Raw genomic sequence first — 16297 nt, 5'->3', positions numbered from 1 at the left:
GGAAGTGGGGGCACCAAATGGGTCTGTGGCAGAAACCCAGGAAAAATGGAAAGAATCAAGACCAAATAGGAATCAGTGACTGATTAAGGTAGAGGTTGTTGAAGGGAAAAGAGAAAAGAAATCCTAGGTTTCTTTCTGAGCAATATAAAGTAGTAAAAGTACCAGCATAGGGATTACAGGGAGGACAGATTTGGGGGCTGAGTTACACATATGTTTAATACGCTGTCAAATAAGCCATTGGTTCCATATATCTGGAGCCTCTTAGAGAAGTTTAGTCAGAGTTTTAGGAATGTTCAGGATACAGATGTAGTATAAATCATGAGTAAGATGGTGGAAGACGAACCAGGGAAAGCATAGGACATCAGGATGTACAGTTTTCAAGGAGTAAATTTTCTAATGCACAGCATTTATCCATTGGATTTAACAGGTCGCAAAAGAACTGCTAATAAATTTGGCATAAAACAGCCTCAGCAGAATGGTGGCAAAGAAGGCGCTGCACTGCATGGTTTCAGGACTGACAAAAGGGGAGATAGCATGTGATTCTTTGTTCAAGAAAAGACAGAACAGTCACTTGAGAAGGGTCACAACGATTGTTTTCAGATGAGAAATGAGCATAGTTGAAGGGAAAGCAATAGATATGGAGGGGGGATGACTGACAGAGCAGAGACCTGAGGATGCAGGAAGAGCTAGAATCCAGAGCCTTCCACACAAGAGACATCTCCACCTCTTGATCCCAGAGAGGAGGAGTGAGAAAAGATGGATGTAGAAAGTTGCGGAATGGGAAAAGGAAGCAACTAGGGACTCAGAAAACATCAAGGACAGACCTGAAGGCTCAGCAAAGACGAGAAGTATGGGTGTAGCATTGCTCCACTCCGTTATATGGTTTCCTCTGTGGCGATGAGCAGCTCTGTGTGCAAAGAGAGGACTGCTGGTGAAATGGATCCAGGGGGCGCTGCTAGGAAAGTAGTCCAGCCTGGCTCGGCAGAGGACTCAATACTTTCCGGTGTGTAAATCACAGGCTGAGTCATAGGAAATTGCTGATATTTGATGTTTTACTTAGAAAAACAACAATTTCATGTGGTTCAACGTAACCATAATTTGTTGACTTGACTACTTTACAACTAAAGAGATGTCAAAAGAACGATAATCTATAAACCATTAACAACCTAACTAAAAAACTTCCAATGGGACACGACTAGGGAAAGGAGAAACCCTCCCATGATCAGAAAATAAAGAGTAACTACAATTATTTGTGAATATGGCAGTGAATTTCCTTTAATCAAAGACAACCAGGACAAATTGATTAACTATCAAAAGCTACATTTTACTAAAAACAATCTGTCTTTAAAAATGTTTAATCATACAATATATACAATACATGCTGCTTTCCTTTTTGGATCTCACTATCCATTTGAGTCCTAAAAAGGGAAAAAAAAATAGCTGGTTAACAGTTTATAAATGATAAATCAAAAGTTCATTTAATATACATAAATGAAATCTAACTAGTCCTTCCTTAGGGAGTAGGGCCCAGGTTAACCCACATTACGTATCTTATGTCTGTTCTCTTTCCCTCAATTATCTTGGGACAAAAGAAGCTCAATTAAGTGAGGCACGTTAAGCGTTTACATTAAGTACTAAAAAGCTAATTTTAATATCAAAATCATAGAAAATTTAAGCTAGGAAAAAGAAAAAAACCCTTAGCAATAATCTAATTCAAAAGCCCCCCATTTTATAGGTAGATTTATAGATAAAGAAAATGAAGCTAAGTGAAATTAGGTGCCTTGCCCAATGTTTTAAAGTCAGGGGCAGAGCCAACAGAATCCAGGGCTCCTGATTCCCATCCATAGCTGTGTGTAGTAGAGAATGCCAGACCATTACTAAGATTTTCTTTTAGCAATGTTCTCCTTCACAAAAATGAAGCATTATTTCATAGCATAACTCAAGTTTCGGAATTGCCCATTTAGTAACATCATTCCAAGGTAATTCTGTCCTAATCCTCCTTTTCCACTTTGTACCTATAAAATAAGCAAATCTAATAGGACAGAGAACAAAATTGATGGGAGGATTCAATATTCCACTTATCTAATTTATCACTTTGTTGGGTGGGGGGAGCCAAACCAAGAACAAACTCCTGCTCTGCCTCTATCAACGGCAAATCTTAATAACTCCAAGGTAATTAATCCAAAGAAGGAAATTTGCAACCACTAGGTCCTGCTCTGCCTTTCTCACCAGTACACACAGTTCTAAGAATGGGGCACTAGAGGGAGGCAAAATCCAAATTTCACCAGAATGTGAAAAAGTAGGATGGTTTGGAATGCCAAGTCAAGTTTAATAAAAATGTGCAGCTGTCCCATAGGAAATGTTACCTTCAGCTAGCGTCAAGCACTTAGCCTCTGCTGGCTCTGGCCTGAAGCAATCACAGGCTCCGAGATCTCAAAGGTCTTCACAATCTCCTGGAAGACAACAAAGAAGATGTGGGCACTGGGTTACAGCAAATGACGTCAGGGACAGAACTAGCCCGGAGCAACAAGCAGAGCTTTACCTCCCAGTCTCGATAACTCAAAGCTATAATTCCTTGATTCCTAATTTGGGTGTTTTGGTCAATGCCCTCACTTTCTTCGTTAATATTAACAGGCTCTGTTTAAAAGACAAATTTTCAAAGGTTATCAAATCGGAAGAGGTAATCTGAACAGAAACTGATAATAGGAATGAAACCTGTATCGAAACGATACTTATCATATGACATACTTATCAGGATTTCATGCATCACTGAGTTGTTGTAGGAGAGTAACGCATTCTAATCATTTGAAAACCTCTGCACTAGCTATGCCTTAGTGAGTCCAATATGAAATTGAGGATTTTTAAAGTAACAAGAATGGCAATGCAATATTTCATTCTCTGCAGGAGACCTTAGAAGGAAAAGAGTGATGGAGAGTGTGAAACTATTAACTAAGAATTAAAGATTCTCTCAGGGAGAGGAGACAGAGCTGTCTTCAGGAAAAACAGAAAGAAGGAAACTACAAAAATAACTGCAATTACAAACTTTCTATATTAACATTTGAGGGAAATTATATTATTTCTTATTAATCTTTACAGCAGTAGATGTTGAGTCAATGACATAGATGAATCCATTGGTTTTAAACTATGACCACATTTTCAGTATTTTCAGCTGAGCAAGGCACAGCATTGTAAAAGTTTGTTACCTAAAATGAAAGCTTATTTACATTTAGTAAAAAACATTTCAGAAACTCTAAAAACAAATATATTTTCTCTAAAAGTAATTTTTCTGAACATAGTATCATTTACCTATGATTGGCAGTCGGTCTTGGTCAAGTCTTATTCTTGCAAAACCATCCTAAAACACAGACATGATTTTAGGAGAAGACTAAAATTTAGATTCAAAACCTATTGCCATGGGATGAAACATATTACTTAATTAGAAAATTCTATATTTCAGACAATCAGGATGTATCATAACAATAATGAGGAGATTACAAGGACAAGACTTCTCTAACATCTTTACTTTCTTTATCTATCAGGTTTCTAAATCAGCTTTTCACCCAGACATAGCCTCCATCCTGAGATCTCTAAATGTTTTGCCTCTTTAACTGATTCAGACATATTTCTGAATACTCCACATTTTATTATGCATAATTATATCATTTACTGTTGGCAAAATATGCCTTTTTATCATTTCTAGGAAAATACTTCGGTCAATATAAGATTTTTGCCTAAGTGTAAAATCAAATTCATCTTACGTGTGCAGGAATGCAACCTGATATATGACTAAAGACAGAGCAAATTTCCATAGTACATTTTTTCTGAAACTTCTATTAAGAAATCATTTCAAACTTCAAGAGTTACAAGACTACTGTAAAGACCTGTTATACATCCTTCACCCAACTTCACCAATTGTTCGAGTTTGCCACATTACTTTACCACTCTCTCTATAAATAAATTATACTATTAATTTGTATGAGGGTAACCACAGGCAACCTGTCCCTGTCCCCTGATACCTCAGTGTCTGTTTCTTGAGAACAGGGATATTCTCTTACATAACATGACAACTATTAAATCCAGGAAATTTAACATTTATACCAGATAGTTAGCTAATCTATAGTTCCATATTCAAATTTTGCCAATTCTTTCACTAAATAATTTCTAAAACATAAAAGCAAGCACACAATTTTTTCGCTTGTTTCTTGTTTTAGCTCATTTCTTCTGCCTACACGTCAATTAATGTTTTGCCACAATGGGTCTAAAATATATACTGGTTAGGACAAACACCTTTGCCAGCTCCCATCTATAGATTTATTATTTATCCTTTTAAACGCATATAAAAACAAAGAAATAATCTTAAATCTTACCCTTATAATGAAGGAAACATGAAAGATGTTCTCCACTGTGCGGGGGAAAGAATGTGGATCAATCACAAAGTCAAAGAAGGACATAGGAGTATCCGCTATGGACGAAAGAGGAAGAAATTCTTCAAAACGGGAAAGGCAATTTTTGCTTATCAATAAGACCAATACTCTCTAGTGTTAGCCAGAGAAAGGTAATGGGACTTATCCTGTTGTGGGAATGTAAGCCAATACAACCCTTGTGGAGGGCAATTTGGCATGTCTATTAAAAATACGTGTGCCCACTGACCTGCAACCCTCTTCTAAAAGCTGTCCTCCAGAAGTATCGATACAAGTGCACAAAGCTGTGTATGAGATTTTTCACTTCAGCCGTTTATACAAGAGTAAAATGCTATAAAGAACTTCGTCATCGACTAATAGATTTCTTAAATGTGTATTATGATTAGCTTTCAAAGAAGCATTTAAAAAAACAAGGAATCCCAAGTACTTATATACTTATGCGACTGACATAAACATAAGATAATCTGCAAATATACACGTTTTACAAGTGGCTACCTCTGGGGAGTGAGGCGAGGTGGAATAGGTACTTGACTTTTTACTTTTCTCACTTCTATGGCTTGTTTTATTTTGTAACAGACAAAGTACCCCATCTTTTAAAACTAACAATGCAAAGTTACTTCACCAATGTTCTCACATGGGATTTCTAACGGGGAGAAGGCTCACTAAATACATATGCCAAGAAAGAACCAAAATAATTCAAACACCACATATACCTGAAAATGCCTTTTAAATAGAAATAATTTATCATTGAAAGTGACACGTCTAACTGATAAATACAAACTTCTCCATTTTGAACTTGGTATCATACTTACGATCTTCTCGAAAATATGTTTGCAACAATCCCAAGATTCTTTCTACTTCTTTTTCTGTTGCTTCTTGATGAGATTCTTCCATTCTTTTTAGCTGAAAATATAAAGTAGTCATCAAGCAGACTGACCTACTTGCTTGCCTGTTAACCTTTTCTGCTCTCTTACACACCCAAACTCCTCTAAAACTCTTTCATTGGGGATTGCTAGCAGTTTTTATCCTCATCTTAAAATTTATAGTTAGGGGCCAGCCAGTGGCACAGCGGTTAAGTGCGCACGTTCCGCTTCAGCGGCCCGGGGTTTGCCAGTTCGGATCCCGGGTGCGGACATGGCACCACTTGGCAAAAGCCATGCTGTGGCAGGTGTCCCACATATAAAGTAGAGGAAGATGGGCACGGATGTTAGCTCAGGGCCAGTCTTCCTCAGCAAAAAGAGGAGGATCGGCAGATGTTAGCTCAAGGCTAATCTTCCCCAAAAAGAAAACAATTTATAGTTAAAAAAAATTCTAGTTTCAGTAAGATTTTTACGTTAAATTTTTAACAGAAGAGCAACATTACCAAACCAATCATTTTCAGGTTAAACATAAAATAGCAAAATACAGAAAGGGAAGTTTAGAACAGTAGTTCTCAACTGGGAATGATTTTGCCCCCCAGGGACATCTGCCAATATTTGGTTTTCACAACTTGGGGAGGGGGGATGCCACTGGCATCTAGTGAGAAGAGGCCAAGCCAGCTGCTAAACATCCTACAGTGCACCAGACAGCCTATCACAACCAAGTTATCCAGCCCCAAACGCTGACAGTGCTGGCACTGAGAAGCCCTGGTTTAGGAGAACTGATCCAAACTACAGAAATGAGTTAAAACCAAGACAAGTGGGCAATCCAATAAAATGTTTAAAGGCTTAAATGAAATGATGAAGTGGCCGATCCTGACTCCAGACCCTACAGCTTAGAAAAGATGGCCAAATTGCATGTCCGCTACATTAATGGCTATTTTAACTGGAGGTGTTTTACAAAGCAACATTTAAAAAACAAACCTGGGCAGGCATTTCCCGACGTTGTTCTATCATAGGAACTTTTCTTGGGCGATCGGTTCGTGGCTTTGGCACAGGGAACTCTCCTTGTATTGAGCCCAACCTAATGAAAAATATGCTTTCATGTCTGTTTATTTTTTAAACAAATTTCACTACCTGAAAGCAGTTACCATAGTATGGGCAAATTCAGACCAAGCCTCAGTTATGGTGTGAGCTGACATCAGACCAAGACTCTTGTCAGGTTTGTGACATCGTTTCTGCTCCCTTTGTGTTTCTAAAAGAACTCCTGGGAGCTTTACTCAGCCACAAATACCTCCTCAAACACCTTCATATTTTGCTTTGAACAGTAAGCGAGTGAATATGCCTGTGGTCTCCCCAGCTAGCCTACTATCTATTTTGCAAAGCCAACTTCAGAGATCAGAGTAAGGATGAGCATGTGGGGAAGGGGAACAAACAGCTCCACTGGAGTTAACAGCCTTCTGACCGGAGGAGCCAGGGCAGAGGCTCACAGAACACACCTGTCTTAGGGTTACAGGTCAAGCAGCGGCCAGGGGATTCCTTTCCCTTTTGGACCTCCTGTACCCCACCCCTCATAAGAAGCCCTAACGTAGACTAAAGCTACAGTAATATACGCATCATGTAAAGATCAAGGCCCCCCAAAATATGGACCCATGTGGAGATCAAAGTCTACAGTGCAGAGGGACAGATATATTTTCATGCATACAGATCCATTTCAGCGTAACATGGTAGATCCTACAGTGCTGTACCAAGAGTATTACTCAAGTGCTGTGAGAGACTCGGCCGGAGATAGCTACCTGGCTACGGGAGTGATCTAGTTGGGAAATCTGATCCGACACTGATACCTATCTGGGGAAGTTACTGGGGGCTTCCAAGTCGGAACCTATGTACAAGTACCCCTTACCAGACGGAAAAAGGTAGGGGAAAGGACATTGTAGGCCAAGGGAACAGCAAGTGCAAGTGCACAAAGTTGTGAGTAATTCACTGTGGCTGGAAGTGGAGCTGGATGATGAGACAAAGTTTAGTAAGTCACACCACAAAAGGCTATCTTTAGATCCTAGGGTTTATGATAGAGCCTAGAACAGCAAAAAACCAAAGATTTGGACTTTATCCTATAATAAAGAAGTCTGATCTCTATGCTGTATTATATTTAGTGGTTCTGGGCATCTGAGTTACCCAAAGCCTTGTTAAAAATAGACGGCTGGCCCCACGCCACAGACCTACTATATCTGCATTTCCCAAGCCCTCTAACCGAGATGTCACCAACCTCAGGAGGTTTAGAAGGGCGAATCAGAAGAGGAGGAAGCAACCTGGGGGGTCACCCTAGAGAAAGAATCTTCTGGGGAATATGACCAATGTGTGTGAGGCTGTCTTACAAAAGAACCACTAAGAGCTGTTCTTAGTTTCTCCATAGGACTGAGCTTGGAAATTAAGACAGAAGCCAGTTTCATTTGAGTATAAAGAAAAACTTTTCAAAATTAGAGTTGTATCCAAAAAATGAACTGGCAGTTTATGTGACAGTGACTCAAGTAGTCTTCAAGTATAGGTCAATGATCATCCATCCAACAGGGAATTATAATAAATGGCACTTTACATCTATTGGTAGAATCTTACAATACCATCCATAGGAGGTATCATCCTCCTACATGATAAGGATTTTAAAGATGACAAAACAAAGCCCAACTTTATGCCACAGACCCAAGTCTCACATTCTAGAAAGCAAAGGAGCCAGCAGAGGGCCTTGGTAGGGAGGTTCTTGCCCATGGCCTTTCCTGCTTAAATTAAGCAGGATGAGGTTCCATCTACATCAAGATTTCATGAACTTTTGAATTAAAAGTTTAGAAAGTCTCCAAACAATGGCATCATGATTGTCACCTTGACAACACCAAATAATTTTTGTCCCTATAATAAAGAACAATTTAAGGTTTACAAATGACTGGTCTGTCAGATTTTTAAAATAATCTTACAGAAAGTGGAATGTATGGGTTTTATTAAAGGTGTTTTCTGCTGTTTTGCCTGATATTTTCCAGGAGTCATAGACTATGAATTCAAAATCAGAACTATCTTCATCACGGATGAGTTCTTCAGCTTCTAGCGGATTTACACCCATATGTGTCAGCTACAAAAATGAAGGGAAACAAAAAACCCCAGTTAAGCCACAAGCAATCATTCACCACATCCAATAATTTGTATCACTAAACTTTAACAGACCGGAGACAAAGCCAGTTTTCAGTGTCCTAACATGTTGGCTAAATTTCTTATTATAAAGATAATTTTATATATAAATTCCTATTTTCAAAGGTAACTTCTTCTGGCAGAAAATATTCCTCAATGCACTTAGAACCTTTTGGTGAAAAATTGAGATGACCTAGACCACTGGTTCTCATCCAGCCCAATTCTGCTCCCCAGGGTCTTCTGGAAACATCTGGGGACATTTTGGTTGTCACAACTGGCTAGGAGGGTGCTCCTGGCCTCTAGTGAGTAGAGGCCAGGATGCTGCTCAACATCCTACAACACACAGTACAGGCCCCCACAGCAAAGCTCACCCAGCCCAAAATGTCCATAGTGCCGAGGCTGGGAAACCCTGCTCTAGCCCGTCGGCAGGCTGAGGGGTTTAGGTAAGCCAAAAGAACCAAGCCCACTGGGGATTTCTGGATCACAAGCAGTTCATTTTTAAAGTATTAGGAAAACTGTACTAGCATAAAAATATAAAATCACATCCCAAATCAAAAATTCCAGACAGAATGGGGAAGTTTAGCTAGCTTTCAGGTTTCCATTTTCAGCCAACTTCCCAGAGACCGCTGGTCAGCTTGTGTCTCAGTATATCCAGGGAGCAGTGGCCTGGCATCAGTGAGACAATCGTTCATCTTAAAATTGCCTTCCTGGGAAGAGGTGGCAGAAGTCTAATAATTCTCTTAAACTGTCTCACAGAAAATGTATTCTATTAAATTTACTTTTAGCAAGGTACACTTTTATTACATTATAAAACTATACAATACCTACAAGTTAGCAAATTAAAATGGGAGTATCACATATAAACAATAATCAAAAAGCCCTCAGAGAACTTAACCCTATGAAAGGTAATCAAACTTTGAAGAAAAGAGAGGCTACAAGATCCCAATCAGAGGTGTGGTCAGCCCCGCTCCGTTCCCCGGCCGCCCCATCCTATGACATGCTTATTTCAGTTTTTGTCTGGTCAAAACTGTCAATCTTTTCTCCATAGTCTCTATATTTAGTGTTACATCTGGAAAGGTCTTCCCACCCAGAGACTAGACAGCTTTTAATTTAGGGTTTTACACTGAATGCTTTAAGACTTCTGGAATGTATTTTGATATGCTATTTAAAGTACAGAACTTACCCTGATAAATAAAAGTAATTTTAAAAAAGATAACCCAATATACAGTCACTTTATTTATTGAGCTGTACATTAGTGTGCCTTTTTCTAAATGCATTATACTTCACAATAAAAAAGTTTTAAAAAGATAGAAAATTTTAAGGTGTTAAATTTAAATTAAAAAATTTTTAAGGTTTTAAAAACAACAAAAATCTCATCAGCCTCATACCTTTACAAAATAATGAATTTATCTGGTCAGACCTCATGGTACTAAATCATTTTAATAACCATTTAACAAACATCCAGTCAGAAATTCAATGTCTAGCAGAAATGCTAGAAGAGAGGTTGGCTCAGTGTAGAACCAAGAAAAAAAATGCCAACAGAGTAAGATACGAGGTCAGTGTCATGGTACTTTTTTGGTAAATCCATCAAGGAAAAGTTTTAAAAATTTCCGGTAACAACCAAACTTATGAAGAGGCAAATAAAACAACAACAAAAAACCCAAAAAAGTAAAACCCCAATCATATCTGTATATTTCTGAAATATTCTCAAAGGCAGACCAAAACACGCTCCCCCCACCAGGCCCAACTCATCTTCAGCTGAGCTCTGCCACCTGCAGTGTGGGCTTTTGCCCAGCCAGGACAAAGGTCACAGGTCACAGAACACTTATCAACTGACAGTTCAGGAAAACCTGGCCATTTGTAAATAAACATAGCACCCAGAGTCTCAGAACACTGAGATTTTCAAAGTACTCTGAGCTCCCCCCCTATTTTCCCCACACAGCTCTACTGTCTGTTTAATTTGGTAAAATCCCTTTGGAGGAATCTGAGACCAACAAAAAAGGAAAAGCGAATCAAAAACCCATTGACATTCGGATATAAGCAAAGTAGATAATTATACGATATGTGACAGATGAAACATTTTTTAAGATTCTGTAGCTTTGAACTTACTAGAGTTTCAACATATCTTAACATATCAAACGAGTTCAGATCAGAACGCAGCTGCTTTGCTTTCTCTTTGCCCAAATCTGACGCCAAAACAAGAAAATGGGCATCTAGGACTGCTTCTCTTGCTCGGGACACTATTCAAAAAAGAAGGAAAATCCAGGCATTACAAAACACACATTATCCACAGATATTTTCCCTAAATTTCCAAAAACAATCGCAAACATTCCCGTCTCCCTCTAAAAACTGGCTCCCTGCCCAACTTACCAAAACCTGGACTCGAGGCTGACCAGTCTTCCTCCAAGCCAGCTCCCTCTCCAGCTTTCCTACCCTGTGAACCAAACCACAATCTCTTCTAACCCCAGTTTAACAAAACCTCTATCATCTCGAACACTGGCTTTGCCCTTGACTCCTGTCACCCATCCTAGTCACTATTATCACCTGGGCTCACGGTAAGTCAAACTGAATGCCCACGCGGTGTAAGGCACTGTGCCTGGCCTGGTAGTTTGTTGACCAGCAATAGGTCAGCTGTCAAGGAGCCTCAAGTGAAATGCTGGTCATGCGCTAGGCAGGCAGCAGGAGGTCCACGCCTCCACATGGCAGCACAAACCACGAAATCAGCAGTCTCCAGGCAGCAGGAAAGTGACCTCCGAGGACGGATGATCAAAACAGGTTTGAGGAGCTGGCCCCATGGCCGAGTGGGTAAGTTCGTGGGCTCCGCTTCAGTGGCTCAGGGTTTCACCAGTTCGGATCCTGGGCACGGACATGACACCACTCATCAGGCCATGCTGAGGTGGCGTCCCACGTGCCACAACTAGAAGGACCCACAACTAAAAAATATGCAACTACGTACTAGGGGGATTTGGGGAGAAAAAGGAGGAAAAAAAAAAAGACTGGCAACAGTTGTTAGCTCAGGTGCCAATCTTTAAAAAAAAAACAGGTTTGACAGAGGACATGGGATTTAAGAGAAGCTATAAAGAGAACAAGATTTAAATAAGAGACAAGAAGAGAATGGGGCAGAAAAACCGAGGATGAAGTTTGGAAAGATGAGGGAAGGGCCCACTGGAGGAAACAGCAGGGCTAAGGGGACCGGGCTCAATCAGACCCAGTAGGGAATAGAGAGTGTGAAAGAGTGCTCTGGGAACACCTGCAAAGGTGAAAAGGAAGCCAAGAAGAGACGAACACGGCAAAGTTCAAGTACAGAAACGCCGACGCCGGCTTGCTCCTTGAAGCCATTTTATTTGAATCATCAATTTCCTGAACACTCTTCAGGCTGGTGAACTTGTTGACTCCAGGTTTTGTTTTTAGACACTATTTTTTTTCCTCAAGTTCATTTTGGAGGAGTAACTGCGGAAGTGACGCTGCGTGAGCGAACGGAGCAGAGGCAGATGCTGACGACTCCCTCCCGGGGTGTCCTCGGTCTCCGTCACCCATTAGCCTCACAGCACGAACTGTGAGAAAGTGCAAACCTGTCACGGATGGCTTTAAGGCCTCTAACGAGTTAAAACTGAGACCATCAAATCCATGAATGCCAAGGACCTAGAATCCTGTGTCTGCTGACCACCTCTTACAGCCCAGCTGAGTGAATAATTCTGCCTTCAAGAGGTGACCCAGTCAGCCCAGGGGAAAAAGCTGAGGGGGAAACGATCTGTACATCCAGAACGAATAAGATGCACAGTAAGACATCATGGGAGTGAATGAGTCAAGAGTAACCTTGGGGAGACTGGCTGGGGACGCAGGCGTGGGAGAGAAGAAAAAGCAGAAGCAGGGAGAGGAAGACTGGAACCCGGTGAAAGGAAGGGCTCCGTTCAGGAAGCGTTTGATGGGACTTATCGAATGTGGCAGACCACGACGGAGAATGATCAGGAGGCTGCAGCCAGAGCAAGACAGACCCAAACCCGAGAACAGACAGACAGAAAAGTGCTAAAAGGGGACAACATTTAAACCAGTAGCCACACTAGGGAATGACTAGAAATAAATGTTCTGGTCCTGGAAGAACGCGCGGAATTGCGGTCCGGCAGTGCAAGTCCTGTTGACTCCGTACTGCCGCATTTGTCTGCATTCCCCGCTTCTGTTCCCACAACTGTTAGGGAGGGGCCCAGAGGGGAAAGTGGTCTGGAGACTTGTCCTACGGCTCTGTGACCCAGTGCCCACATCAGGTGGTACCCCTGACTTGTCCTCCGTCATGGAACAGACTGCCACCAGCAACATGGCTGCTGCTTTTAATTCAAACCAAGATGATTTTTTAAAGCCTCCCCACCAAGGTCTAGAGCTCAGTGCTCTGAGATTTCTCTCTCTCTCACACACACACACAGGTCCACCTGTAGACATGGCCGCCCCTACTGGGTTACAGGTGGACCAACAGCAAGGAGCTGGGGCGTGGGGGCAGGGGTGACTGGGAGGAGGACAGGCAAAGAAACAGGATGTCAGAGAGCAGCTCAGTTCTTCAACTCATCCATTCAACACGTATATCCTGGGGATACAGCAGTAAATACAAAAAATAACACCTGACAATTCCCTAACCTGAACAAGCAACAGAAACACCCGGGGGGCTTGTGAAAACAGAGTGCAAGCCCCACCCCCAGAATTTCCCGTAAAGCTCTCATCATATGCTTATATGCAGGATTATCGCTACAAAGAAAAAGCTTCCAAAACTAGTAAAGCACTCTTATAAACGTGGGAATTGTTTGATGTCAATAACTTGGCTCTTACATAAAACTAATTAAAATTATTCTAAAACTTATAACAAAAAGCTTCCATGCATAAAATAAAGAATTACCTCCATTAAACAGAGTGTTGGCCTCTTCAAGAACCTCCGTTAATTTGTCGCTGGCATTCAGTATATCCTCTCGGTTTTCTATTTAAAAAATAGGAGCTTTGGGGAATGCGCGCATCATTCACGGACAAGTCGTTCACAAAGCGACCACCTGCAGGAAAGGCAAGCCCCGCCCCCTGCTCCCTGGGTCATTACTTCAAACACCTTTATCTTTTTAACTAAACCGCAAGGGAAGAGAAAGGTGACTGCACCCCTTAAGTAGCATGAACTTTAAAAGGCGACCCGACTCCCTGGAACCTTCACCCAAAGGGCTCCACTCCTAACAGAGGGGTCCTCAAACTCTGCAAGCCACGGAAGCCCCCCAACAACAGATGGGCGGCTTCACCCTCACAGTTTCAGAGTGGGTAGGTCTGGGGTGCAGTCCGGGGATTTACATTTCTTAGTTATCGGGTCACGCTGCGGCTGCTGGGCCGGCGACCACAGGCTGGCACCCGCTGACTGCAAGGACAGGAGCCAGGGGTCTGCGTCCCGCCTCTCCCCTTTCCTGCCGTCCAGGCTCCGGTGAGTCGCCGACCGCGCCTGGCCTCCAGCCGTGCCGTCCTGCCCCTCGGGAACCTGCGCGCCCCGCCAAGGTCGCGCAGCTCGATCGACACGACGGAGGCGGGAGCACTCAGCGAGCCAACCGAGGCGGGGCCGGGCAGCGCGTGGCTGCCCTCGGGCGCCGCCGACCACCCGGCCGCGCGGGGCCTGCGCCCGGCCCCCGCCGCCGCCCGGCCCGCGCCGCCCCCGCGCCCCGCCTTACGTTGGACCGAGTTGATGAGCGCCCGGTACTGATGGCGGATCTGGCGGCACAGGCCGTGGTCGGTCTCCGCCTCCAAGCTCGCAGGGTCCACCAGCTCGTCCCCGGAATCCGACGGCTCTGCGTCCTCCAAGCTCGGGGCCTCCCTGCGCTCGGGCGCGGCGCCGCGGCGGGACACGGGCGACAGCGGGGACCGCGAGCGAGAGCGGGAGCGCGTGCGATCCCGGTGCGGGTCGCGGCCCCGGCCCCGGCCCCCGCCCTCGGACCGACGGCCGTTGCTGTCCCCCGACATCGCGCCAATTCGCCGCGCAACTTCGGAACGGCGGAAGTTCGCGCCAGAAACTGAAAGCCCTGCTCGGCGCGAGCGCCTGCTCCCCGCGGAACGCGGCTCCGGGCCGCGCGAGCGCACAGCGACGCCTGTGGCGGGAGGCCGGCGGCGGGGCGGCGGAGCGGGCCGGCACGGGAGACCCCGCGGGGCGCTGACTGCTGGTAGACAGGAGTAAGATCCCCCTACTCACACTATACAGGGGTTAGAATCTTGGTTGTCTGGTCCCCCAGGGTCCTTCCCCTTCCCGGGGTCTCTGGTTCCCCAGCACACAATCACGGGCTGGCAACGTCATGGGCACGCAGTGCGTTTTTTGATAGAGGCTCGGGCGGTTGATTGAGCAGGACGAGCCCTGGACTTGGAGACGAGAGATGTGGTTCTGCCACTCACCATCTGCGGCCTTAGTTTCCCTGAGCCATCATTGGGGGATCAAATGGGGTTTATGCGCATCTGGCAATCCCACTCTTGGTGAGGACAGAGGACAAACAAAAATCAACAAGGTTCCTTGACTTTCTCCTAATGAACTCTCTGTTAACCATCTGTTCTATCTACACCGTGGCATTTTACCGGTTCTCAAACTAAAAAATGGTAAAATACCTTCGAAAGGATGCAAGAAAGATGAAATTATATCCAGTATAGTTTTAAAGATAAATGTATGAATTTTATTCCATGTATTTTGGATGGTATTGCAACTGTTTTTTCTCAAAAGTTCTCTGGTGCTGAGGACACATTTTATTTTCTCAAAGGAACAATAGTATAAGTTGAGTTTTCTACACAAGTCTACAAAAATACCATTTTGTGCCTCATGCATACCCAGCTTGAGGTAAGCACTATTCATTGCTGCCCAATGGCTGGTACATCACCCCGCCCCTACTTACCTGGATTTCAGGAAACATATACTCTGGTGCCTGCTTTATTGGCTGAAGGGTGATTGGCCTATATGAGTCATGGTAATCTTGTCCACCTTCCCCAAACACTGGGCTAGGGATACACATGTGATCCACTTCTGGTCAGTGAGATATGAGGGGGCTTCCCATGTGAATGAAACACAAAGCCACTAGAAAAGAAAGCCTTTGTCCCCACTCTCATTCCTTCTTTGAGACAACGTGGTGCATGACATGATGGCAGCCATCTACTGCTGATGAGGTGACAAGCATGAGGAAAGACCAGAATGCTGGGGACAGTGGAGAGGAAGGATGGACATGGCTGAATTGCTGAATCAACTACCTACCTCCAGACTCCTTGTTAAGTAAGCCAATTGTCACTGTTTAATAGTTTTGTAGTTGTCACTTGCAGCTCAGTGCATTGGAACTGAAACAAATACTTAGCATTCTTCTAGGTGAAAATGTGTTCCAAGCTCCAGACAACATTCAGTTCAACAAGCTTTTGATGTGTACTGATAAGCCATACACCTTACAAAACACAGCAGCTCACAAAAATGGCTCAGACACTTGCCTTCGCCTGCCAGGGTCTCACTAGAAGAGATGTGAAGCTAAGCCTAAAAGTCATATGGACAGACATGAAAATCACCTTAAAATTCATATGGAAATACAAGGGATCCAGAATAGCCAAAACCATCTTGAAAAAGAGGGACAAAGTTGGCAGGACTCATACTTCTCAAATCCAAAACTTACTGCAAAGCTGTAGTAATCAAGACTGCTGACATAAGGATAGATATATAGATCAGTGGAATAAAATTAAAAGTCCAGAAATAAACCCATTCATCTATGGTCAATTGATTTTCTACAAAGGTGCCAAGACAATTCAATGGGGAAAGAATAGTCTTTGCTACAAATGGTAGTGGGACAATTGGACATCCACATGCAAAAGAATGAAGTTGGA

At 43.2% G+C, this 16297-nt stretch overlaps 1 protein-coding gene across 1 annotated transcript; it reads right to left on the bottom strand.

Annotated features, from left to right (window-relative positions):
• Positions 1-1249: 1249 nt before the first annotated feature.
• On the bottom strand, positions 1250-16169 carry NSMCE4A (NSE4 homolog A, SMC5-SMC6 complex component). The gene is made up of 11 exons (XM_023638217.2): positions 14134-16169; positions 13335-13412; positions 10562-10692; positions 8245-8396; positions 6263-6362; positions 5234-5324; positions 4368-4462; positions 3307-3355; positions 2543-2637; positions 2367-2453; positions 1250-1418 (listed from the first exon to the last, which is right to left on the bottom strand). The coding sequence occupies exons 1-10, from the start codon at positions 14420-14422 to the stop codon at positions 2379-2381; spliced, it is 1155 nt and encodes a 384-aa protein (XP_023493985.2). The 5' UTR covers positions 14423-16169; the 3' UTR covers positions 1250-1418; positions 2367-2378.
• Between the last annotated feature and the right edge of the window lie 128 nt (positions 16170-16297).

Source organism: Equus caballus, chromosome 1, assembly GCF_041296265.1.
Source record: "Equus caballus isolate H_3958 breed thoroughbred chromosome 1, TB-T2T, whole genome shotgun sequence".
In the NCBI taxonomy this organism is placed as follows: Eukaryota; Metazoa; Chordata; class Mammalia; order Perissodactyla; family Equidae; genus Equus; species Equus caballus.
This window is presented reverse-complemented; position numbering and strand designations above follow the sequence as displayed.

What these genes read in the sequence shown, in the direction of transcription:
- NSMCE4A (XM_023638217.2), bottom strand. Translation starts at nt 14,422, where the DNA reads ATGTCGGGGGACAGCAACGGCCGTCGGTCCGAGGGCGGGGGCCGGGGC. An exon ending in CAACACTCTGTTTAATGGAG is followed by an intron (nt 10,693 to 13,334) that starts GTAATTCTTTAT and finishes TTTTTTGAATAG; the next exon opens with TGTCCCGAGCAAGAGAAGCA. An exon ending in TAAGATATGTTGAAACTCTA is followed by an intron (nt 8,397 to 10,561) that starts GTAAGTTCAAAG and finishes TCATTTTTGTAG; the next exon opens with CTGACACATATGGGTGTAAA.